Source organism: Xyrauchen texanus, chromosome 43 (assembly GCF_025860055.1).
Source record: "Xyrauchen texanus isolate HMW12.3.18 chromosome 43, RBS_HiC_50CHRs, whole genome shotgun sequence".
NCBI classification, from domain to species: domain Eukaryota; kingdom Metazoa; phylum Chordata; class Actinopteri; order Cypriniformes; family Catostomidae; genus Xyrauchen; species Xyrauchen texanus.
The window spans coordinates 11,176,656-11,200,671 of NC_068318.1; the positions used below are offsets into that span (position 1 = coordinate 11,176,656).

Consider the following 24,016-nt stretch of genomic DNA (forward strand, 5'->3'; position numbering starts at 1 on the left):
AAAGGCAAAGCTTTGTACAATGTTGCTTTCACAATGTCATCAATGTAGTGAGAACTTTTTGCTCAATTCCTGTTTCAGGTGTACTCTTGTGGATTTGCTTTTGACTTTTATGGACAATAGTCTCAAAGATCATTCCAAAGCCTATTTACAAAGTTGATTTGAAGTTAGCAAGTTAACATATTGCTTTTATCCAGAGTTATCCTTCATGCCATGTGTAGAATATTCTCACCAAACAGTGTGAGGAAGCTGGTCCTAGAGTTAATCCAAAAATTAAAAGTTTTTCATCATTTATCCACCATTATGTTGTAGTGGGCTGGGTGAGTATGGGAGCCCACTAGCTTTTTGAATTGTTGCCTTCTGGCAGGCGCTACAGAGCACCAGAACCGTCAGGCACAGGAACAGATTATTCCCTCAGGCTGTCCATCTCATGAACAGTTAAAACTGGGACATTGAGCAATAACTAATGTGCAATACACAGCTTAGTCTATTTATATTTATCCAACATACCATACCTCTTCTGCCATTACATTCCCTTGCACTATCTGTATATAACAGATTGTATTTTATGTGTATATACACTAACCTAAAGGATTATTAGGAACACCATACTAATACTGTGTTTGACCCCCCTTTCGCCTTGAGAACTGCCTTAATTCTACGTGCCATTGATTCAACAAGGTGCTGAAAGCATTCTTTAGAAATGTTGGCCCATATTGATAGGATAGCATCTTGCAGTTGATGGAGATTTGTGGGATGCACATCCAGGGCATGAAGCTCCCGTTCCACCACATCCCAAAGATGCTCTATTGGGTTGAGATCTGGTGACTGTGGGGGCCATTTTAGTACAGTGAACTCATTGTCATGTTCAAGAAACCAATTTGAAATGATTTGAGCTTTGTGACATGGTGCATTATCCTGCTGGAAGTAGCCATCAGAGGATGGGTACATGGTGGCCATAAAGGGATGGACATGGTCAGAAACAATGCTCAGGTAGGCCGTGGCATTTAAACGATGCCCAATTGGCACTAAGGGGCCTAAAGTGTGCCAAGAAAACATCCCCCACACCATTACACCACCACCACCAGCCTGCACAGTGGTAACAAGGCATGATGGATCCATGTTCTCATTCTGTTTACGCCAAATTCTGACTCTACCATCTGAATGTCTCAACAGAAATCGAGACTCATCAGACCAGGCAACATTTTTCCAGTCTTCAACTGTCCAATTTTGGTGAGCTCTTACAAATTGTAGCCTCTTTTTCCTATTTGTAGTGGAGATGAGTGGTACCCGGTAGGGTCTTCTGCTGTTGTAGCCCATCCGCCTCAAGGTTGTGCGTGTTGTGGCTTCACAAATGCTTTGCTGCATACCTTGGTTGTAACGAGTGGTTATTTCAGGCAAAGCTGCTCTTCTATCAGCTTGAATCAGTCGGCCCATTCTCCTCTGACCTCTAGCATCAACAAGGCATTTTTGCCCACAGGACTGCCGCATATTGAATGTTTTTCCCTTTTCACACCATTCTTTGTAAACCCTAGAAATGGTTGTGCGTGAAAATCCCAGTAACTGAGCAGATTGTGAAATACTCAGACTGGCCCGTCTGGCACCAACAACTATGCCACGCTCAAAATTGCTTAAATCACCTTTCTTTCCCATTCTGACATTCAGTTTGGAGTTCAGGAGATTGTCTTGACCAGGACCACACCCCTAAATGCATTGAAGCAACTGCCATGTGATTGGTTGATTAGATAATTGCATTAATGAGAAATTGAACAGGTGTTCCTAATAATCCTTTAGGTGAGTGTGTGTGTGTATATATATATATATATATATATATATATATATATATATATATATATATATATATATATATATATATATATATATATATATATTTACACACATATACACACACACACACACAGGATTGGGGAGTAACGGAATACATGTAATGGGATTACATATTTAAAATATAAGTAACTGTATTTCACAGTGAAACACTTTCTTACGATGTGTTACATTCATACGAGCAGACAGAGAAGTAAGTTTGAAGTTTGGAGCAGAAGAAATAGAAATAAACTGTCAAAAATTGTCAGCTTTACGCTATGCTAAAATGCTATTTCTAGCCATTTTACATGCACATGTAACAGACTTGATCATATTTTTTTAAAAAGAAAATTCATCAATTTCTTTTTTTCTAGTAAGACATTTGATATAAGGGCAAAAATTATATTCTTGATAATAATTTTTTTTATTGTTTTCCTGTAAAAATATCTAAACATCCTTAAAACAAAATCAATTAGATTTATCTTGCTCTAGAAATAACACTGCATAATATATTTAGGTTTTTCAGAGAATGTATTTTTAACATGTGTATTTTGTCTTAGTGTACTGGCAGAGTTTTTATAGTCAAAACAAGTGAAAAAAATCTACCAGTGCTGAAGAAGTAATCCAAAGTATTTAGAATACGTTACTGACCTTGAGTAATCTAACAGAATACTTTACAATTACATTTTACAGCATGTAATATATATATATATATTGTCCTATTGTGTATTTCTATATATACACTTATATATTCTATTCACTTTTTATTTTTATTCTATTTTTTTTTATTATTATCTCTGTCTTGTTGCTGTATATGTTGTACAATGGGAGCTTCTGTCACCAAGATAAATTCCTTGTATGTGTAAGAATACTTGGCAATAAAGCGGATTCTGATTTGACTTAATTTCTTCTGTAAAAACGTCATATAAAAAAGTCATACAGGTTTGGAACAATCTAAGGGTGAATAAATTATGACAGAATTTTTATTTTTGGGTCATCTTTCCCTTTAAGAAATCAGCTCTCTCGGTTCTTAATATACAGTATATAAACAAAAGAGAGATGCCAGTTGCCTTAACTGTATCCATATTGAGCTGAAGAAGGACCCATGAAACTGTAAAATACAAATAACTTAAAACACAGGATAAGAATATTTCCTAAAGGAAACATTTGTAAAGTATTCATAAACAACACTAGTCCTTGGTCCAACATTAATACTACTATTTGTAAATTATCTGTCAAAGTTACATTCTTGCAAGCATTCTTACCAGTTCACATTCTTATTAATATCGTATAAGGCTGTATCCCGGCTCTGCTACAGTTGAATATAAAGGATCATCTAGAGAACGAAAGATATGACAGTTAGCCAGTGTGAGAATTTACTGAATATTGAAGAGAATGTATAATTAAATCCATTACAATATGCACAGCATGGAAAAAGAGAGATGCTAAATAAAATTTCATACTTTCTGCAATTGATGGTGGAGGTCCTGCCGCTCTCCTGAAATAAAACAAAGCATGAGATGAGGTCATATAGGATAAGGTCATAAGGTCAACTATATATGTACATTTTCTGAAGACAATTTGAGTGGTGCTTGCTTGTGCAAAACTCACTGCTACTATTTAAGGGTAATGTGGGCAGTTGCGAGTGTGTCACTATGTGCTTGCTAAGGTGTTCGGAGTGTTTACAGAGTGTTGCTATGTGGTTGCAAGGGTGTTCTGGGTGGGTCCTTACAGGCAAGTGAAAGTCTGGAACCTAAATTTAGTTTGGGTTCTTCCTTCAATTAAAGTATATGGGATTTTTGGCGAGGCTTGCTTTAGCCAAAATTGAGGATATATGCTGATGTTTAAATAAAAGTCTAAGTAAGATATAGTGAACATATCATTCACACCACAATACTCAAAGCAGATTTGTAAGCTTCATTTGAGTTTAAGGACTGAGTGGTCACCTGACAGCTGTTGCAGGTGGGCAAGCAGGGGCCGATCTCTGATTGTTGTAGAAGTTCTCGTATGGAACAGGTGCTGATGAAAATCAGAGTAATAAACATTACAGGACTGAACAAAAACACATAATTTATTCACTCTCATGTTGACTTTCTTCCATGAAACACAAAAGAAGATATTTTAAAGGATGTTCATGCTGCTCTTTCTTACACAACTAAATCATTTAGTGACCAGGGACAGATTCACTGCAGATATATCATGAAGAGATGTAGTCCATATGACTTAAACACTATGTTCTAGGTCTTCTAAAGCTGTACAATAGCTTTGTGTTAGAAATAGACTGAATGTTAAGTCACTATATACTCAAAAATAGCTTTCAAATGCCGTTTACATATTCAAACAGCACAAGATTTGATGTCACTGGCATCAAATGGTCTGCACTTATATAGCGCCTTTTTAACATAAGTGTTATTCAAAGCGCTTTACACTGCATCTCATTCACCCATTCACACACACACCAATGACGGCAGAGCTGCCATGCAAGGCTCTAGCCTGCCACTGGGAGCAACTTGGGGTTCAGTGTCTTGCCCAAGGACACTTCGGCTTGTGGAGTCATGTGGGCCAGGAATCGAACCACCAACCCTGCGATTAGTGGACAACCCGCTCTACCAACGGAACCACAGCGGCCCAATACATCAAATGCCATTGGTCATGAACGTATTCATAAACGCATATGACGTGTGAAGTTTAAATATTCAGAATTGTGAATATTTGAAAGTTGTGGAGGGGACAATTATCAGTAAATACTTCTTTCGATTTTGATCTGGTACTCACACAAAGCTAATGTATGGCTTCAAAATGTGTTTGGACTAGTTGCCACTTGTGAAAAGAGCAATGTGAAAATGTTTCAAAATGTATCCCTTTGTCTTCCTGTGAGAAAAGAGAAAATACTTACAGCTTCTTAATGGTGAGAAAATGACAGAATTGTCAACTTTTTCTTTCAAATTTGAGATAAAAGATATAATAGCAAAGCATATATATTGTAATGAGTCATTGTGTTAGTTGTTGCTAATAGTACCTGGTGGTTTATCGCCAGTACGTCTGAGGTTGATAAAATGCTCAAGGTCTTCTTGAATGTTACATTGCTCCAAAGACTTCCTCACTTCCTCATAAAGCTGCATTAACAAATACACACACTGTAAAACAGAGCATTCTAGAGTTTGCTATGTGGTTCCTGATATTTGCTTTAAAACCCATGTTACCTCGTCGCTGGTGACACACTGCTGGGAGAGTTGGTTGAGATGGGTCCACACCATGTTCCTTAGGGTGTTGATCCTCTCCACTTCCTGTTTCTCAAAAAACTGGGGCAACAGCACAACATGTACTCACACTAGATGCCATTTCATAAAGCTAAAAAAAAAATCTCCCTATTCTTGTTAATACACCAGGCACTGAGAAGCAGCACTTAAAAGGCCAACATGGACTCTGTGCACATCAGAAGAATTCGAATGAACATTATTCATAATGTTCTTTACATTCCTTACATGTTCCTATTTTTTATTTCTTTGGCTAATTGATTATGCCTCCAGCTAACAATAAATCAGGTTGGTGGAAAATCTATTCACTGCTTCATTCTCAGATTATTCTAGGTTGATCCACAACATTTCATATTAGGAATCTAAATTAATTAAAAGGAATATTCCGGGTTCAATACAAGCTCAATCGACAGCATTTGTGGCATAATGTTGATTACCACAAAAAATATTTAGATTCGTCCCTCCTTTTCTTAAAAATAAAGAAGCAAAAATCTGGGTTACATTGAGGCACTTACAATAGTAGTGAATGGGGGCCAATTTTTAAATGTTAAAATACTCACTGTTTCAAACACAAGATGTAAACAATATACATGTAAACATGGATTTTAGTGTGATAAAATCACTAACCAGTTTTCTGTGTAAAGTTAGTCAATAACATTTTTTTAAAATGTAAAAATTATCATTTAAATAATTTTACAGCTCAAATAATACACAAGTTTTAAGAGAAGAATTAATTCATAAGTGCTTTTATAAAATTATAAGCTTCACATTTCTGCTTCTAAACGCTTAAATTGGCCCCAATTCACTTCCATCATAAGTGCCTCACTGTAACCTCGATTTTTACTTTCTTTGTTTTTATTTGAAAAGAAAAAGGAGAGACAAGTCTAAATATATTTTTATGGTAATCAACATTATGCCAAAAATGCTGTTGACAGAGCTAAACTTGTATTGAACCCGGAATATTCCTTAAATAATAAGTCTGGTTATTGAAAAAGCATCTGAGGGTCAAAACATTACAGAGGTAGATACAGTGGCATGTGGTTTTCAACATTAGCAGGGTTTCTATCTATCTAGTGTTTTTATTTTATTTTGGCATATCACAAAAAAATGGAAGATGGAATGACTCCCAGCTAATTTTCCAAAATGCTATTTTGAAATTATATATGTATATATACATTTTCAGTAATAAGAAATGCACATAAACTATATGATGGACACACATTTACTAAATAATTCATTAGTAATTACCAGCAAGTAGGAGTATAGTGTTCTTCCTATAATGAGTATTTCGAAAATGCTCTCCATTACTGCATACTTTATAAAACAATTATGTTAGAAAATTGAGTTTTCAAACAAAAACGGCTTAAGGCTAAGTCTACATTAATCCAGATACATTTGAAAACTGCGTTTTCATTTCAAAACGCTCTCCGTCCGTCGTTTTCCAAAAGTTGCTCGTCCACACTGAAAAGTCTGAAAACGCTTAAATCATGATGTTACCGTGCATGCGGGAAATCCCTGTTGCATGTCTGAAAAGCAATTGTCCTCGTGTTCCGTCACCGGACACCAATTCTGAGTAAACTTCCCATCGCCTTCGCAGGAACGCAATGTGATGGTTGTACAAAGTAACATTTATTTTTTTTAAACGCTATCAAAGTGAGTATCAAGTACAACAGCGCCGCTATAACACGGGCCACCATCTTGATCAAGTTGGTCGCACTTTGGAGTGCGTTTTCAAAAAGCTCAGTTTTCGCAGAGAAAAACACCGTCTCAGTGTGGACGGAAGGCCAATACGAAAACATATTTGTGTGGACAATGCCTTAGTGTGGATGTGGTCTCAGTTCCCTTAACATACATTTCCACATTTAAAGAATTCCACAGGTTTTCACCTAAAATCAGGGCAAATTCTGTCTGGGTCTGATACTCACCAAAATAAAAATAAATACATTTGTTAAAACAGGATTTTCACAACTTGACCACAGTTTTGAAGTCAGGCATTTAATGTACTGAATGCTTCAATAGTTTTGAAATGGTTTGACCTTGAATGGGCTTAGCGGTATCAAAATAGCTCAGAGGAAGTGATGGCTTTACATGATCTGACATGATCGTGTTTTATTGTCATCAGTTTTTAAATGTGCTTATTGGTGTGGGTGTGATGCAGGCTGGGGCTTATGTAGCGCTCACCTCACATGCTTTAACATGCTCGTTCAGCCACTCCTCTCTGATCTTCCCCAGTATGGAAACATTCTGACTGTATATTCTGTCTGTTGTTGAATCAAACAAATAATTTTGATTGTGACATGAAATGAAAAATAACATGTGTTGTGTGTAGGGAGGGCCAATTTAAAATGCAACACTTACTTAATAATATATGTCTCTATTCACCAAGGGCTCCTTGATCTAAAACAGACTGAAGACCCCTGTTCTAAATATAGCTTGATATTTATGTATGTGTGCATATGCATATGTATACGTGTATATATATATATATATATATATATATATATATATATGTATTAGATGAAGCAGCATTTTGACCTTTATACTCTAAGGAATGCAACATTTGCATACTGCACACAGTACACATACTATATATACTGCAGAACTACTAAAAGTATGTTAGTATGCCATTACAGAAAAAAGCAGGGATCAGAGAAATAGTCTAGTGACACGTCTTTAGGAGATGTGATAGCAAGTGCATTAAATCATTGCAATATACACAATGTTTTTTAATTTTATTATTTGGCTAGCAAAATCTTTGCGAATATATCAATATATCGGCCAGCCCTAGTGAGTGAATATTATTAGGCTGTTTGTTTATGTTCTTACCAGCTTCATCTGCACACTGCTTGGCTTGCTGTGTTTTGGCATACAGCTGGAAGTATGAGACAGAGACAATTTATACTGCAGGATATCGTTGTACGGTCATTCACATAATATACCATCTTAACTGTTAGCTGTGTTCTAAAAACAGTAGTGTTTCCTAGCACTTGCACAAGAATGAACCGAAAACATAACACCTTCGAAGAGGAAAGGTGGCTATAAAAGGTTATATGAAATTTCATCCAACAATTAAAATTCTCTCATCATTTACTCACCCTCATGCCATCCCAGATGTGCGTGACTTTCTTCTGCAGAACACAGCTAAAATATTCTTCTAAAAATATTTGTTTCTGTTGGTCCTCATAATGCAAGTGAATGGTGGCTAGGACTCAGAAGCTCCAAAAATCACATAAAGGCAGCATAAAAGTAATCCACAAGATTCCAGAGGTTAAATCCATGACTTCAGAAGCGATCAAATCAGTTATGGGTGAGAACAGACCAAAATGTCTTTTCCATGTCACATCTTGCAATTGCAGTCACTAGGCAAAATCGTGATTTCAAGCGGGATTACTTCCTAATGCTTGATGCCTGCGCAGAGTGCTACATGGTGCTATAGGATGTGTAATCGAGTTTGAAATCATGATTACCAAGGAGACTGCTGATGACAATATTATAGTTAAAAAGATATGACATTTTGGTTTTCACCCAAAACCGACTGGATCACTTCTGAAGACATGGATTTATCCTCTGGAGTCTTATGGATTACTGCTGCCTTTATGTGATTTTTGTAGCTTCAAATTTTTTGTCACTATTCACTTGCATTGTATGGACCCACAGAGCTGAAATATTCTTCTAAAAATCTTCATTTGTGTTCTGCTGCAGAAAGAAAGTCATACACATCTGGAATGGCATGAGGGTGAGTAAATGATGAGAGAATTTTCATTTTTGGGTGAAATAAACCTTTAGGAAGACAAAATCACAATTAAGTATGCAAACAGATGTAAGAGAGAAGGCCAATCAGAATTCATATAGATATTACAATGATGCCATCATTGATAGAATGTTCAATTTAGCATTCAAAATACCTGTCAATGTAAGTCAATCTGAAATTTCTAATTAAAAGGAATGTTCAGGGTTCAATACAAGTTAAGCTCAATCGACAGCATTTGTGGCTGTTGATTATTACCACAAATATTATTTAGACATTTATGTAAAGAAAAGAAGCAAAACAAACAAAAAATATAGACACAAGACAAACATTGTATGGGTTAACATGATTTTAGTGTGATAAAATCACTTACAAATCTTCTCTGTGTAAAGTTATATTATAATGCTGGTTAACTCTGTAATCTGGTAAACACCATAACATTGGTAAATCGCTGACTTGATCACACTAAAATCATGTTAACACAAATAATGTTTACATAATGTGGCCTTACTTTTGGAATCATCCCATTTTAAACATTTAAAAGGAATATTCCAGGTTCGATACAAGTTCAGCTCAACTGATAGCATTTGTGGCATAATACTGATTACCACAAAATTTTGTCCCTCCTTTTCTTTAAAAAAAAAAAAAAAAAAAAGCACAAATCTGGGTTACAGTGAGGCACTTACAATGGAAGTCAATGGGCCCAATTGTTTAACATTAAAATACTCACCGTTTCAAAAGTACTGCCACAAGACAAACAATAGGTGTTTAAAATCACAACTAACCTTTTCTGTGTAAAGTTATAGCCAATTTTACAAATTCATTACCACCACAAAGTAATGCAACAAACACTAAAACGACTATAAAAATGACCATTTAAACAACTTTACAGCTCAAATAATACACAAGTTTTAACAGAAGAATTAATGCAAGTGCTTTTATAAAATTCTTCACATTTCTGCTTCTAAACCCTTCAAACATTGGCGCCATTCACTGTCAATGTAAGAGCCTAGGTAAACAAGGGACAAGTTGAATTTTGTTTTTAGAGGTAAATCAACTTCATGCCACAAAAGCGGTTGCTTTGTCAACTTGGAATATTCCTTAAAATATGAACTTTATAAAAAGTAAATAAAAAAAAAACAATCAGCACACCCAAGGCTGAAATTATCTACAAATCAAATATTAAGTCTGTACAGTAAGCAGTTTGAGCTATATTAATTGCAGAATATTTGGCAACCCTACTCCGAATAAGTGCTGCCTTGCAAATACTGTAAAGAGGATGCATGAAGCTAGGATAGAAAAAGAGCTTCTAAATCTAATATATATCAGAGAAAATGCAAATTAAGCAAGATTGTTCGAAAGATCATATAAGACCAAAAAAAGTGAGATACACAGAAAATATTTATTTTATGTACCTTTTCTTGCTGCTTGGAACTGCTGGTGGTGGCATTTCTGTTCATGTTCTGCTCGGCTTCCTCTTTATCGCGACACTTTTGCTCATAGCTCTTCTTTGCCTTAAAACATCAGTTAACATTTGAAAATAGGGTAGCCAATGCATCATCTTGAGACTCAAAGCCATAATATTCTCTACCATCACTGCACATGTTACTAGAATCAAACAGAATTGTGTAGTGAAGTACACAAGTCTGAGACAATGCTTATATTTTGCATTTAATATATAAATATATTTTTTCAATTTTATCAAATCAGCTAAACATTTTTTGTAAAAAACAAACATTTCAGAATTTCTCCCTTTTGCTTTAATGTACATATGCACTTGAGTTGGTATGGACTCCATAAGTTTGTGCAAAACTTGAACAATGTTATCCAGCATGATTTGACAACATTCCACAGAGTGTGTGTATGTTAATAAAATATGCAAATGTGTTTTATAAAAATAAAATATGTTAATATTTTGTGTGCTTCAAAAGCAAGGAAATCTGACATTTTGTACAAAGGATATAACATGGTCAGTGCCACAAATGTGCTTCCATAATAATAACAATTATTATAATGCATTTTAATTTAGAGGTGCCTTTCAGGACACATTTCAAGCATGAAAAATGAAATACCACAGGAAATAGTGAAGAATCTTAAATATTTCTTTTTCATTTTATGTCATAACAATTATTTGTTTAAAATTATTCAAAATCATAAAACTTGCAGTTACTTTCCATATAAAAATAAAATTCAGAATTTTGGTCCCCACTGTTATCTGTTTTCAGAATTATAACATAGTCTGTCCTTGCTTTTATAAATGAGTGCATTTATCTTGTATCATAAATCAGATAAACAGGACTTGTTTGTCTCTAACAAAAGGCAATATCGCTTGCCATACATAAAAATACATTGTAGCACTACAAAATGTCTAACAGAGTTTAGTCTCGACACCTTGATACTTCAGCTAATGTTCATAAATGACGGACAATGTTTGCGTATCAACCTGATACCATTTAAATTATCAAAGCCATTTAACACAAATCACTTCCCATTTTGTAAAGCTAAAATCAGGTGCACTTATTCACTTCCCTCATAAGCACTGCTTGAGCATTACTTCCCACTTAGGAAATAATGCTCCATGCAAAATGGGCAGCGAAACCACTTATCATAGCAATAGCACAAATTGACTGCAGTATGCAAACGGTCACTGAGCATGCTTTGCTTACTTCTGTTGTTTTCTTGTATTGGGCGACCTTCTGCTTGTAAAAAGAATCCATCTGTTGTTCTACCTGAGAAAATACAGCTTTTCTTTCATTTCAATTTAGCAGAAACAACATTAAAGGTGATGTGTGTAAATTTGATGATATTTTTCCAGTTTAATATGCAGAAACACCTGTAAGTATGCCATTCGTAAGTCGACATCTCTGAACATTTTAAATACTATGGTGCTTTCAAAAAGAGCACTGCGAATAGCCCAAAAAAAATCAACAATGGCTCAACCAATGGTGGGGGTTTGGGGTGGGACTATGTGTTTGTACAACCAATGGAAGATGCGGGGTAGTGTTTGGAAACCTGTTTGAAAACCATTACTTATTCAATTCTGTTTTCTGAGGCTGGTCTTATAGAAATGACACACTTCAACTATAATCAGGAAAAAAGCATGAACTGCTGATTGTATGTCTTACCCTCTTTCGAGCTTCTTTCTGTTTCTCTCTAAATTCCTCTAATTTTTTTGCTTCCTCTCTCATAGTTTGGGCCAAATGTAGATGAGACAAGCTCACTTGTTCAGTTTCTGCAAAAATACACATTTTCAACATAAAGCAGGTGACCGAACAATAAACGGCAAATTAAAGAGACAATAGTTCACCCAAAAAAGAAAATTCTGTCATTATTTACTCACCCACAAGTCATTCTAAACCTGCCCACTGTATTTCTTTTCATGGAAGAATCTTTATGAAGCTCATTTCCATTCAAACATGGCACCTTCAGACACTCAGTGATGTTTGGACATGCCGCATTGGCATAAAAAACATTTCTCCCATTTTCTCCCCAATTTGGAATACCCAAATCCCAATGCACTCTAGGTCCTTGTGGTAGTGTAGTGACTCGCCTCAATCTGGGTGGCGGAGGACAAATCCCAATTGCCTCCGCATCTGTGCATTACCGTGGAGACTTGGCGCATGTGGAGGCTTCACGCTATTCTCCACGGCATCCATGCACAACTCACCACGCACCCACTGAGAGCCAGAACCACATTATAGCGACCACGAGGAGGTTAAACCAACATGATTCTACCCACCCTAGCAACTGTCCAATTGGTTGCTTAGGAAGCCTGACTGGAGGCACTCAGCATGCCTTGGATTCGAACTTGCGACTCCAGGTGTGGTAGTCAGCGTCTACACTTGCTGAGCTACCCAGGCCCCAATTATATATATATATATATATATATATATATATATATATATATATATATATATATATATATATATATATATATATATTATTTTTTAATCCATATTTAAATGGATGTGGCAGGATATTAGATTAGAGATCTACAGCAAACTACAAGATTTTCAATGAACAACGATTTAACCTTCCTCACAAAAAGCTATGGTACGGCTTCAAAAGACTTTGAATATAGCACAGTCGTAAAGACTACTTCTATGAAACTTGAGTGCTTTTTTGTTCTCTCTGGAGCTTTATGAATGTGGTCACTATGAACTTATCTGAAGACTCTTGGAAAAAACAGCATACAGGTTTGGAATGACATGAGAGTAAGTAAATAATGGCAGAATATTTATTGCTAGGTGAGCTATTCCTTAAGTTTTAAAATGTGTTGTTACTTACGTAATTTGAAAACATCAAGTGAACGTTTCAGGGTGCTAAATACAGACAAAACTTTGGTGAGTAACCAATTTTTATTTACATTTCGATAAAATCATTCTAAAACTGCTGACTTCAGTCACTTGTACAGGACATGTTTAAACTGTTTGTTACATTAAGAGGAAAGGCACCAACCACAAACCAACTTTCAAACACGTGATCAGCACAATACTGTCTACAACAGTACTGGCCAATAAGATCTCTGTCTGGGCACTGAGTTTAATAGGAAATCTCGTTCCTCATATCAATACTGCACCTTTCACTATTTATCCTCCTCTGCTAAAACCAGAACAACACAACAATATAGTCTCATCTCATTATACAAGGCTTACTTATTTGGCAAAAAAAAAAAAAAAAAAAAAACAGCATTAACAGCTAAAACAAGACAACAAAATAAAATACAATACATACAGACTTTTACATCATCTGAAGAGAAGACGGGATTTCCTTTCCCCTTTCTTGTCACCACAATTGTAGGGTCTTGTAGGTGGTGGTTAGTGATTTGCTAAGGTGTTCTTAGTCAGTTTCAGCATGGCATAAGTAAAAGAGTCAACAACCAAGTCTTTATGATATTTTGGCTCTGGATTTGGCTCAGGCACCACTAACTGACACATTTAAATAATAGCTCTATTCCCTATATATATCCATTTAAAAGAATATAAGCAAAGATATTGCTACTTACTTCATTTCACTGTGTCCACACACTTTCTTGGACAAACCAAGGAGCTCCTTTGCATATTTATCTTCTATTGCAGCTCTGAAAATCAATGAGGTTTTATGTTAGATCAACATTTTATATGTTGGATGAAGTGCTAATATTACCGATGAGTTTCCTGTCGATTTGTGTGCCTAGAATGTAGTTGTCAATGTAATCAAATGCATGACAACAGTTTCCAAAATACTGTTTAAAACTACTTACAACAGAAACCTGAATATTGAGTATTAGAGACCGACCGATACATCAGTTTTGCAGATCAATCGGTCCTGATAGCTACTTTTGAAACTATCGATTATTTTCAGAATTTAACACTGATAGGTCACAAATCAATCACGATAGAGAAAAAGATTTTTTTTTTTTTAATTACATCAGATTACCAGAATACTAGATGTTTATAACAAGCGATCGCTGATGATCTACTGTTGATTAATTAGTGCTCACATTTGCACAATAAACTGCATCTAGTATTTCTTTCCTTTTAGACTTTTGTAGTCTCTTTGTTGTCACAGACTCATTAAATGTGATTTATTTCCATGATCATTTTCTAAGTAAATTTTACAAACTAATCGGGCAAATAATGGCTTATCGGTACATACAAAATTAAATAATGATGGACCTATTGGTGGAGTATTTTTCACCATTATGAAGGATATTATTTATGTTTTTTATACTTGTATTGAGGAACCTACATACGCCTGGGAAAATACTTTGGCTTTGTTAAGGAGAACTGCACAAATGGACTGTAAACCAATCGGTTTCATCAAGAAAAATGTATATGTATATTCACCAATTACAAATATTTAATGTTAAAGGATGGGTGCCACAATAATGCATAACCTGCTATGAACATTTAGTAACCCAATATTCCCAATGGGAATAATGAATATTGAATTTTGACTACTGTATAAAAGGCATAATGAGTAAATATTTTTACTTTGAAATCTATAAGCCTTGCTACCTGAAAATGACATACAAATACAGCGCTGGTAACAAAGTGTGTAATTTGTATGCTACTAATGTCAACAAACAGAACAGCAAAAATAAGGACTCTCTTCCAACATTTCTGCCATTGGTAGATAACTTCACCCCAAATTCACCCCATATGCCATTGGTTGAGCTCATGTTGCTGTGTCAGTTAGTTGGGGATGCTCAAACAAACAGAGCGTCAATAGTTTTGTAGCATCGCAGAGTCAATGTTTAGGATATGAGTAAGTATATTAGAGTTTTTCTGAATTGCTAACACACTAAACTTCATTCTCAGAACCAAATGCTCAGTGGCCTAAACATATTTGTCAAATCAATCATTCTTTTTGCAAAACTCTAAACACATTCTCACTCAATAAAACACTGCACTGTGATGCACTTGTGTTGCAAAACTTTAAACAGATTCTCACTCACTAAAACACATTCTGCACTGTGATGCACGTGTTGCAAACGATAAACATGGGCAGAAAAACAGTTGTCATCATTTACACACAACGACTGAAAATGTTCACCCTTGTTTCTAATGATGTGAACACGTGATGCTGAGGCAGAATTCATCTTTCATTGACTTTGATGTTGCAGTTGCACAACATCTTTTTGTTTACTGTAATGGGTTTTTCATTTAGTGTTCGTTGGGGTTTTGCAGTTGGTCTATAGTATTTTTACAGTATTCAAGTGCTGAATATACAGACATTCAATTCTGTATTACTTGCAGTACTTACAGTATACAATAAATTCACTGTACTACTGTAATGTCTCCTACACACTACATGACTTTCAAAGACGTCGGATTGTGGTACCGTTCATATTACACAACTGTCTGTCTTGTCATGGAAGCCGAAGCGTTTTCAAATTACAAGACGAATCGGCGACAGAGGTGAACACATTACAAAACATTTCACTATTGATGAATCCCCGACAACTCTGCCTGGACTCCAAATTACATTTCACAACAGAATACACGCGAGAAGTGATACGAGATATGAAAACAAATGGTTTTGAGGTGATTGTTTGATTTTGCCAGAAGAGTCAGGGGTTTTGTGAATGTAGTCTGAAGATTTGGTTTTGTGTTTACGGTTTCTCATTTGCTAAGATACGTTTAATGAAACTGGGATCCACTTAATCTTCATCACCTCCTTAGCACAGCAGATGTCACATTTTCATTTGCTTCACATATATTTTCCACCCTTTGTCAAAACAGTTAACACAGACCCCAAACTCTATTGCATTAACTGTGTTGAACAAAAAGAAAACATCTATTCACAGCTGATAGAATACTTGCATAATTATGAATCTCTAATGCACCTGTGTGAAACTCGTTTGCACAACTCTTCAATCAGCAATCGGTCCTTATCCATCTATAAAAGATGCCACCTCGGTGTTGCTATTTTCCAGCATGGATCAAAGAGGCCAAAAGGCACGGAGAGTAACAGGCCATGGCAGAGATGCCCGAGAGGTGGAGGAGCGGCAGCAAGAGGACAAAATAGAGCTTAAGTTTCAAATGAAATTAGGGCAGCAATTATTGGCCATGTCATCAATCATGGCTTGTCCTTTAGAGAGGCTGGAAAAAGTGTCCAGCCCAATCTGAGTCAGAGCACTGTGGCATCTATTGTCAGGCTTTTTTGGAATGAGAACAGGTAAGTCAAAAATGTACTGTATACCACTGTGGATTTCAACTTTTCTGTTGGCAGAACGGTGTCTACAGTAATGCATAGGTTTCATCAATCCCATTTATGTGACTGTCATTGTCAATTTTGACATGCTTCTTGCTTTTACTTTATAGAATCCACACACTACCATACACTGTTGGCAGAGGAAAGATCTTTAGTGTTGAACAGGAGGCTGCCATTGTAGATATGGTTGTGGCAAACAATGCGATCAGACCGCATGAAATCCAAGCAGCAGTAATTGCAGATCAGGGAGCATTTACAAATATCAACAGTGTTAGTTTGGCAACTATTGATAGAGTCCTTAAACAAAACCAGGTCAGAATGAAGCAGCTGTACAGAGTTTCATTCCAAAGAAACTCTGACACCGTGAAGGAGGCCAGATTCCAGCATGTGCAGGTACGGATTTGTTATTGTAATGCCTTGTTATACCATACAGTTACATGCAACAGGAATAATTTGCTTTATGAATTTGCTTTTTTTTTCTTCTTTGAGAATAATGGAGCTTGAAGCTGATGGGGCACATCATAAATTAATTTATGTGGATGAACCCGGCTTCAACTTCTGCAAAGCGAGGAGATGCGGGAGGAATCTCATTGGGCAGAGGGCCACTGTTACAGTGCCAGGTCAGAGGGGCGCCAATATCACCATGTGTGCTGCCATCTCCAATGAAGGTGTCCTTTGCCACATACCAACTATCAGCCCATTCAAAACAGAATGCCTCATCACATTTCTTGATGCACTGAATGAAAGACTGGTTACGCCCAAAAAGAGAGAGCTGTTGAGGCCTGGCATGACTCTGTATGTCATCCTTTGGGACAATGTTGCCTCAAACCACTCTCGCCTTGTGAATGAATGGTTTGCAGCACAGCCCCGTATGAAAATACAACTCCTCCCAAGTACTGTGCTATTAAGTACAGTATTGTGCTGATCACATGTTTGAAAGTTGGTTTGTGGTTGGTGCCTTTCCTCTTAATGTTACAAACAGTTTAAACATGTCCTGTACAAGTGACTGAAGTCAGCAATTTTAGAATGATTTTATCGCAACGTAAATAAAAATTGGTTACTCACCAAAGTTTTGGCAGTCGAGTGTGAAGCAGCTGGGATAAGGATTAGCACCTCTAAATCTGAGGCCATGGTTCTCAGCAGGAAACCGATGAAGTGCGTACTCCAGGTAGGGAATGAGGTTTTGCCCCAAGTGAAGGAGTTCAAGTACCTCGGGGTCTTGTTCACGAGTGAGGGGACAATGGAGCGGGAGGTTGGCCGGAGAATCGGGGCAGCGGGGGCGGTATTGCACTCGCTCTATCGCACCGTTATCACGAAAAGAGAGCTGAGCCGAAGGCAAAGCTCTCGATCTACCGGTCAATTTTTGTTCCTACCCTCACCTATGGTCATGAAGGTTGGGTCATGACCGAGAAGAACTAGGTCGCGAGTACAAGCGGCCGAAATGGGCTTCCTCAGAAGGGTGGTGGGCTTCTCCCTTAGAGATAGGGTGAGGAGCTCAGTCATCCGTGAGGAGCTCGGAGTAGAGCCGCTGCTCCTTTGCGTTGAAAGGAGTCAGTTGAGGTGGTTTGGGCATCTGGTAAGGATGCCCCTGGCCAGCCTCCCTAGGGAGGTGTTTCAGGCACGTCCAGCTGGGAGGAGGCCTCGGGGAAGACCCAGGACTAGGTGGAGAGATTACATCTCCACACTGGCCTGGGAACGCCTCGGGGTCCCCCAGTCAGAGTTGGTTAATGTGGCTCGGGATAGGGAAGTTTGGGGCCCCCTGCTGGAGCAGCTGCCCCCGCGACCCGACTTCGGATAAGCGGTTGAAGATGGATGGATGGACGGACCAAAGTTTTGTCTGTATTTAGCACCCTGAAACGTTCACTTGATGTTTTCAAATTACGTAAGTAACAACACATTTTAAAACTTTTAAGGAATAGCTCACCTAGCAATAAATATTCTGCTATTATTTACTTGCACTCCTTTTCTAAACCCAATTAAAGAGTTCTTCTCTGCTTGGAGATGGAAGGTGTATGATCACCGGCCATATGAGAAGATGTCCCTCCTGGAGGCAATGAATGCTTGTTGCCTGGCAATAGGTGCAGAGGACTGCCAGGGATGGATATGCTATGCAAGGAGGTATTTCACTCAGTGCATTGCAAGGGAAAACATCCAATGCGATGATGATGAGAACCTTTGGCATTCATTTAGTCCGAACGTGGACTGCCACAGTCACAAGTTTGAATCCAGGGCGTGCCGAGTGACTCTAGTCAGTCTTCACCTTTAAAATATTTAGGCTGCTTCAAAACATCTGCCTCAGAATGCAGCAACTAGATATTACAGGAAGACAAACAGACATCTATCTAGCTAGATACTGCAGAAATATAGTTAGAAAGAGTGTCACATAGATAACCAGATAACCCATCAGAAAAAGAGTGTGAGAGAAACTTAAATCAGATTAGAGGCCTTTAGTGGCTCTCTTTACATTACATTTTTGACATTTGGAGTTTGAATAAATGAGCATTCCACTGTCCCATTTGAACATTCCATCAGTGTAAATGGGATTTTGTTTATTTTTTTAACATCTGCTGTGTAAAAAACACAAGTATGATCAATTAGAAAAGACTTAGCACACTATTCCAGAACAGTCTGAAGGTCTGTGCCTTTAAAGCGCAAGGAGTTTACGTTACAAGTTCGGGTCTTGATTTGGGGATTTTGATTAACATTTTTTTTTAACATTATGTTTTGATACACATAATAATTCAGACTAATGAGTACAAATTGAGGCTATGGGAAATACCCACAATGCCTTGCACTTAAATGAATTATATTTCCTTTGTCAAAGCAAAAAGATGGCAGCATTTAAATTTATTATGAATTCATAGAAGTTTTAGCTCTCTTGTAGTATTATTTGTTGTTTTGTTCCAAGTAGTTGCTGCATGTGATATCATCATTAGGGAGATCTATGTCCCCTTTGGTCATATTGGACCCTGTTAACACTAATTCTCCTTGTGCATCTGCAAATGAAGTACTGGTGTCTATGCATTTCTGGAGGGAAATTATTTTTTTAAATGAATGACCTAAAATAAGTTCTAATCTAGCTGAGGGCTTGTGTGTCATGTTTGAGGGCAAAGTTTGGTATTTCAGCAAGATTTAATGGTTTTGATTGGACAGCTTAATTTTGACCAGGAAAATGGGAAGTTTGGGGAATTGGGTGAGAAGTTATGGATGTGTATTTTGAGAAAAGGAGACATAATTTCAAGAAATGTTTCCATAGTTGAGAAACCATAACTGGATCCAAAGTGAGTAGAGCAGCAGCTATCCCCCATCCCTACTCATCGTATTCTATAATCACTCCACTTCAGGTTTTACACGCTCTTGAGTTTGCTCCAAAGCAAAACTTGCACCATAAGCACTCTTCTAAGGTATTTGGTATATATATATATATATATATATATATATATATATATATATATATATATAATATATATACACACACACACACATTACTGTGCAAAAGCACTTAAGATGTTTCAAAAAAGCGTGAAATATGGTGATTTATATTTTCAAATTTAGTGTGATAGTAGGGAATATAAATGTCAGACTCCCAAACATTACTTTTGCAGATAGAAAAGAAGAACAGGGAGCCCTGCAACAGATGTCATAGCCCCCCATTGAACATCATGTCTGTCTGAGATGACATTTAGAGACAGAAACAATTGTGAATAGATGGATAGAATAACTGTGGTGAATTCTCAAAGAAGCTTGGAACATCCTATCTGCCCACAAGCAATAAAAACGGTGTCCAGGTGTACCTAGAAGAATTAGTGCCGTTTTAAAGAAAAAAGGTCACATCAAATATTGATTTAACTTTGTTTACTGGACTTTGTATGACATTAAGTGATAAATGAAAAATATTTATTACATTATTTTTGAAGACATCCTCACTATGCAACATGTTCCACAAGTGCCTAAGATTTTGCACAGTACTGTATATATATTTAAATGTCTGAAATCATGTTTGTGCAGTTTCCATAAGGTGCATTACTATGATGATGTGATTGTTGGAAAATTTTAATACATTACTCATCTGAAAGGAGAGCGTGATACCTTTAGATTCAGTGGCGGGCAGTACATTAAAAGTCTAGGCCTTCAGTGTGATTCATGCCATTAGGAAAACACAGTTTCACAATGAATAAGACACCCCATGTCTTTGGCCATCATACATTGGTCGCAGCTAACTAGTAATACCAATTGACATTATAAAAGCACGTCCACGCACGAAAGCTAGAACTAGAAACGACACTTAATGCTCAAGGAAGCCTAATTTTAACTGCAGCATGACTGTTTTGTGAAATGAACATCTCCTGAATAGACATTCAAAAATCATAATTTTTCATATGAATCTACCAAGCACGTCTATAATACCTGGAAAAATGTATCTAATAATATTTGCAATTTAAACGTTGCTTGCAATAATTTTCGTTTCGTCAGGGTACACGGTTATGCTGCGTTTCATTCAAGTTGGGTGTGGGATATTCCTACTTGATATCTCCGATATTCTGAACTGCAACTCTCCCGTTAGTTTAGCAGGTGTTTGACTCTCATTAGAGATGTCTCCTAGCAACCCAACTGATAAACAACGCTGCAGCGCTAACATTTGTGCTACAGGTGTACGATTATCAAAAGAGATTATAAAGTTTTATACACCTGTTTCTGCAGGCGTTTGTTAAACGAGCTTTAATATCATGTAATGTGGATACAAACTCATTTATCGATGTTACTTAATAAAGTGAATGTTTATCACTTTGTATATCTCCCTGAGTGTCGACATGTTTGTGCGACATCATGCCCCTGCATCTCAGTTGAGTTGAGAATATCCGCACGAGCCTACAAGTTGTAATTCTGACTTCAAGATGCATTCCATTGCACTTTTCCTAGTAGTTGTAAAATCTGACTTTCCGAGTTGAGTGGAACGCAGCACTACTTTTCAAAACTGACACTGAATGCTCAAGCAGCCTAATTTACACTTAGAAAACTCCTGATGCCAACTCATCAGCAAGATCTCATGCTCTTCGCTTTCAAATTACATAAATCATTTAAAGCATGATTGCGTCACTCAAGGTCAGCTAGAAGGTCTCAACCGGGACAAATCCTAAAGATCACACCCACCAATAACAAATAAATCAATCTGATTGGCTGATGAATCTGACAATCTGACATTAGATGCCCATTCATTTGCACTGTTGAGGGAGTCTGTGGAAATTCTGAAGGCCTGAGGGGGTGGAGCTCAAACTCACGCACTGCGATTTGTCAAACAGATGTCATACTTTGCTTGGAAGAAATAAAGTCTGACTAGATAAACTTGACATTTTTCTCTATTCATTTGTATATGAATTAAAAGTGGAAACCGATTAAAAATACATATGCAAAAAGGTGATTGAGAATGAAAGGAAGAAAAATATTTATTTGGCATGTTAGGCCAGCAGAGAAGGCTTTGCTGGCCCTGAGACTACGCCACTGATTATCTCCATGTGTGAAAGGAAAACTTCAGCCTTTTTTCTTGACACACGTCTCTTAATAATCCACAACAAATCTTAGACAGTCCCCACACTCGCATTTTCCCGTCATTATTTTTTCAGTAAACATTTTTTATTTTTTAATCGTTTTCTTTCCAATAATATTTCACAAATTCCACTGTTCATTCTGACTACTAATAGTCTCACTGTGTATAAGATGTGATGCATTTTTGTTGACATGCATTAGCATTACTTATAAAGTGCATCAATGAATCATGCACGATAAGACCAGGAAGAGTCAACACCCTTCATAAAAAATTGAAGCATGGAAAAAAAAAAAATTGTAATTGCACGTCACATCCGAGAAATTTTACAGCAATGCTTTTCATATCGTAAACTTTATTCCTTTTTATTAGATTACTTAATTTACGGTGACTTGCATTGTCGTATAAAACTGCAGTAACTGACATCAATGTTACTAGAATAGCTCACCTAGCTTTCAAGAAATCCTCAATCTCTTTGCATGTCCTCTTGCCATCGTTCAAGTGCTGGATGATGCTGTCATATCCCACCGTGCTGGTGATATCAATGTTCTGCACCCATAATTGAGGAGATAATACAGAAAAGACCCATACTTAATACATGACTTGGCTGCAATTGTCACATTAAGAGTAACTTCACTAAAGTTTGTCATAAACTTATTATGCAACCCAGGGATCCACGTGGTACCACATTTATCACCAATCAGTGTAGTCTTGTAAAATATGGTGGTTTGCACTGTTGACTATCATTACCTGTGGGAGCCCATCATTAGACAGACATAGCATCATTCCCAAAGTCACAGTAAACAAGAAATATCAAATAAAAGTTAAGAAAACAAAACTAGATAACACCTTATTGCCTGCTTTTCCAAAAAAGGTCTCAGGCAGACCTACAATTGACAATAGTCAAAGAACATGGGGGGCGGGGGCGATTTTGGCAATTGAAACATTTGTAATACTTTGTTTATTAAAAAGCATAATTTGGTTTGTTTGATTAGGTATAGTTACTTAAAAGAAGTGCCACTGGTTGTTACACAAACTTATAAAATGTGTTTCAGTATGAATTTGAAGGAAATCCACGCTGTTCAAAATGTGACGGCCTCACAATAAAAGGTTGAGGATTTTAAAGTTGGTTTAACTCGGTTTACCTTTTTATAATTTAGTAAAATAACCCCTATTACGCATGTGCATAGAGCGACGAGCTCTATATTTTCATTAAGCATTGATAGCATTTCATATGAACAGGAAAATCTTACCCAAAAATAATCTTTGAAATGCAGCTCTCTCATTGCGACGGCTGGGTGTTTGTGCGTTCCGCATCAGACAGCAATAACGCAGTGACTGATAGATATCATCACATTGTCATCGAAGTCCGCTGAACATCGTGAGAAACAACACACCCCTGGGTCCTAAATGCGCGTCTTTCTCGGCTTTCATATCTGACGAGCTGCTGTAAATGACCAACGACTTCGGTGGACTTTTACACCACTTAGTGGTTGAATCTTGTAACTGCAGGCCTTGAGCATTTATTTCCGTTAGAGAAATATTCCGGGTTGAATACAAATTAAGCTCAATCGACAGCATTTGTGGCATAATGTTGATTATCACAAAAAATGTATTTAGACTTACTCTTTTTCTTTTAACAAAGTAAACATCTGGGTCTCAGTGAGGTACAGTGGTTGTGAATGGGGCCAATATAGCCACAAGACATAAACTATATACATGTAAACATGATTTTAGTGTGATAAAAATCACTTACCAACCCTTTTTGTGTAAAGTTATAGCCAATTTTACAACTTCGTTGCCATGACGACGTACCCATCAACAAACCCTAAAATGACTGTAAAAAAGTCAATTTAAACAATTTCACAGCTCAGATAAAACATGAGTTTTAAGAGAAGAATTAATGTAAGTGCTTTTATGACATTTTTAGCTGCACATTTCTGCCTTTAA

General features: G+C 36.9%; 1 protein-coding gene across 2 annotated transcripts; it reads right to left on the reverse strand.

Moving 5' to 3' along the window:
* Positions 1 to 2,582: 2,582 nt before the first annotated feature.
* On the reverse strand, positions 2,583 to 23,450 carry LOC127636115 (proline-serine-threonine phosphatase-interacting protein 2-like). 2 transcript variants are annotated; one of them, XM_052116513.1, is made up of 15 exons: positions 23,320 to 23,450; positions 22,515 to 22,615; positions 13,832 to 13,906; positions 13,114 to 13,148; positions 11,952 to 12,058; positions 11,493 to 11,555; positions 10,242 to 10,340; positions 7,905 to 7,950; positions 7,260 to 7,339; positions 5,025 to 5,123; positions 4,841 to 4,937; positions 3,768 to 3,840; positions 3,285 to 3,319; positions 3,087 to 3,157; positions 2,583 to 2,932 (listed from the first exon to the last, which is right to left on the reverse strand). In XM_052116513.1, the coding sequence occupies exons 1-14, from the start codon at positions 23,350 to 23,352 to the stop codon at positions 3,102 to 3,104; spliced, it is 999 nt and encodes a 332-aa protein (XP_051972473.1). In that variant the 5' UTR covers positions 23,353 to 23,450; the 3' UTR covers positions 2,583 to 2,932; positions 3,087 to 3,101. The 2 variants fall into 2 exon arrangements, with proteins under 2 accessions (XP_051972473.1, XP_051972472.1); XM_052116512.1 differs by having other exon boundaries at positions 2,583 to 3,157.
* Positions 23,451 to 24,016: the final 566 nt, after the last annotated feature.

Bases quoted from the DNA above. Each gene is read 5' to 3' on its own strand.
- LOC127636115 (XM_052116513.1), bottom strand. From the start codon at position 23,352: ATGAGAGAGCTGCATTTCAAAGATTATTTTTGG. The intron at 13,149-13,831 runs GTAAGTAGCAAT...GTCTGTATTTAG, and splicing joins TGTGGACACAGTGAAATGAA to CACCCTGAAACGTTCACTTG. The intron at 3,158-3,284 runs GTATGAAATTTT...TTCGTTCTCTAG, and splicing joins TCCACCATCAATTGCAGAAA to ATGATCCTTTATATTCAACT.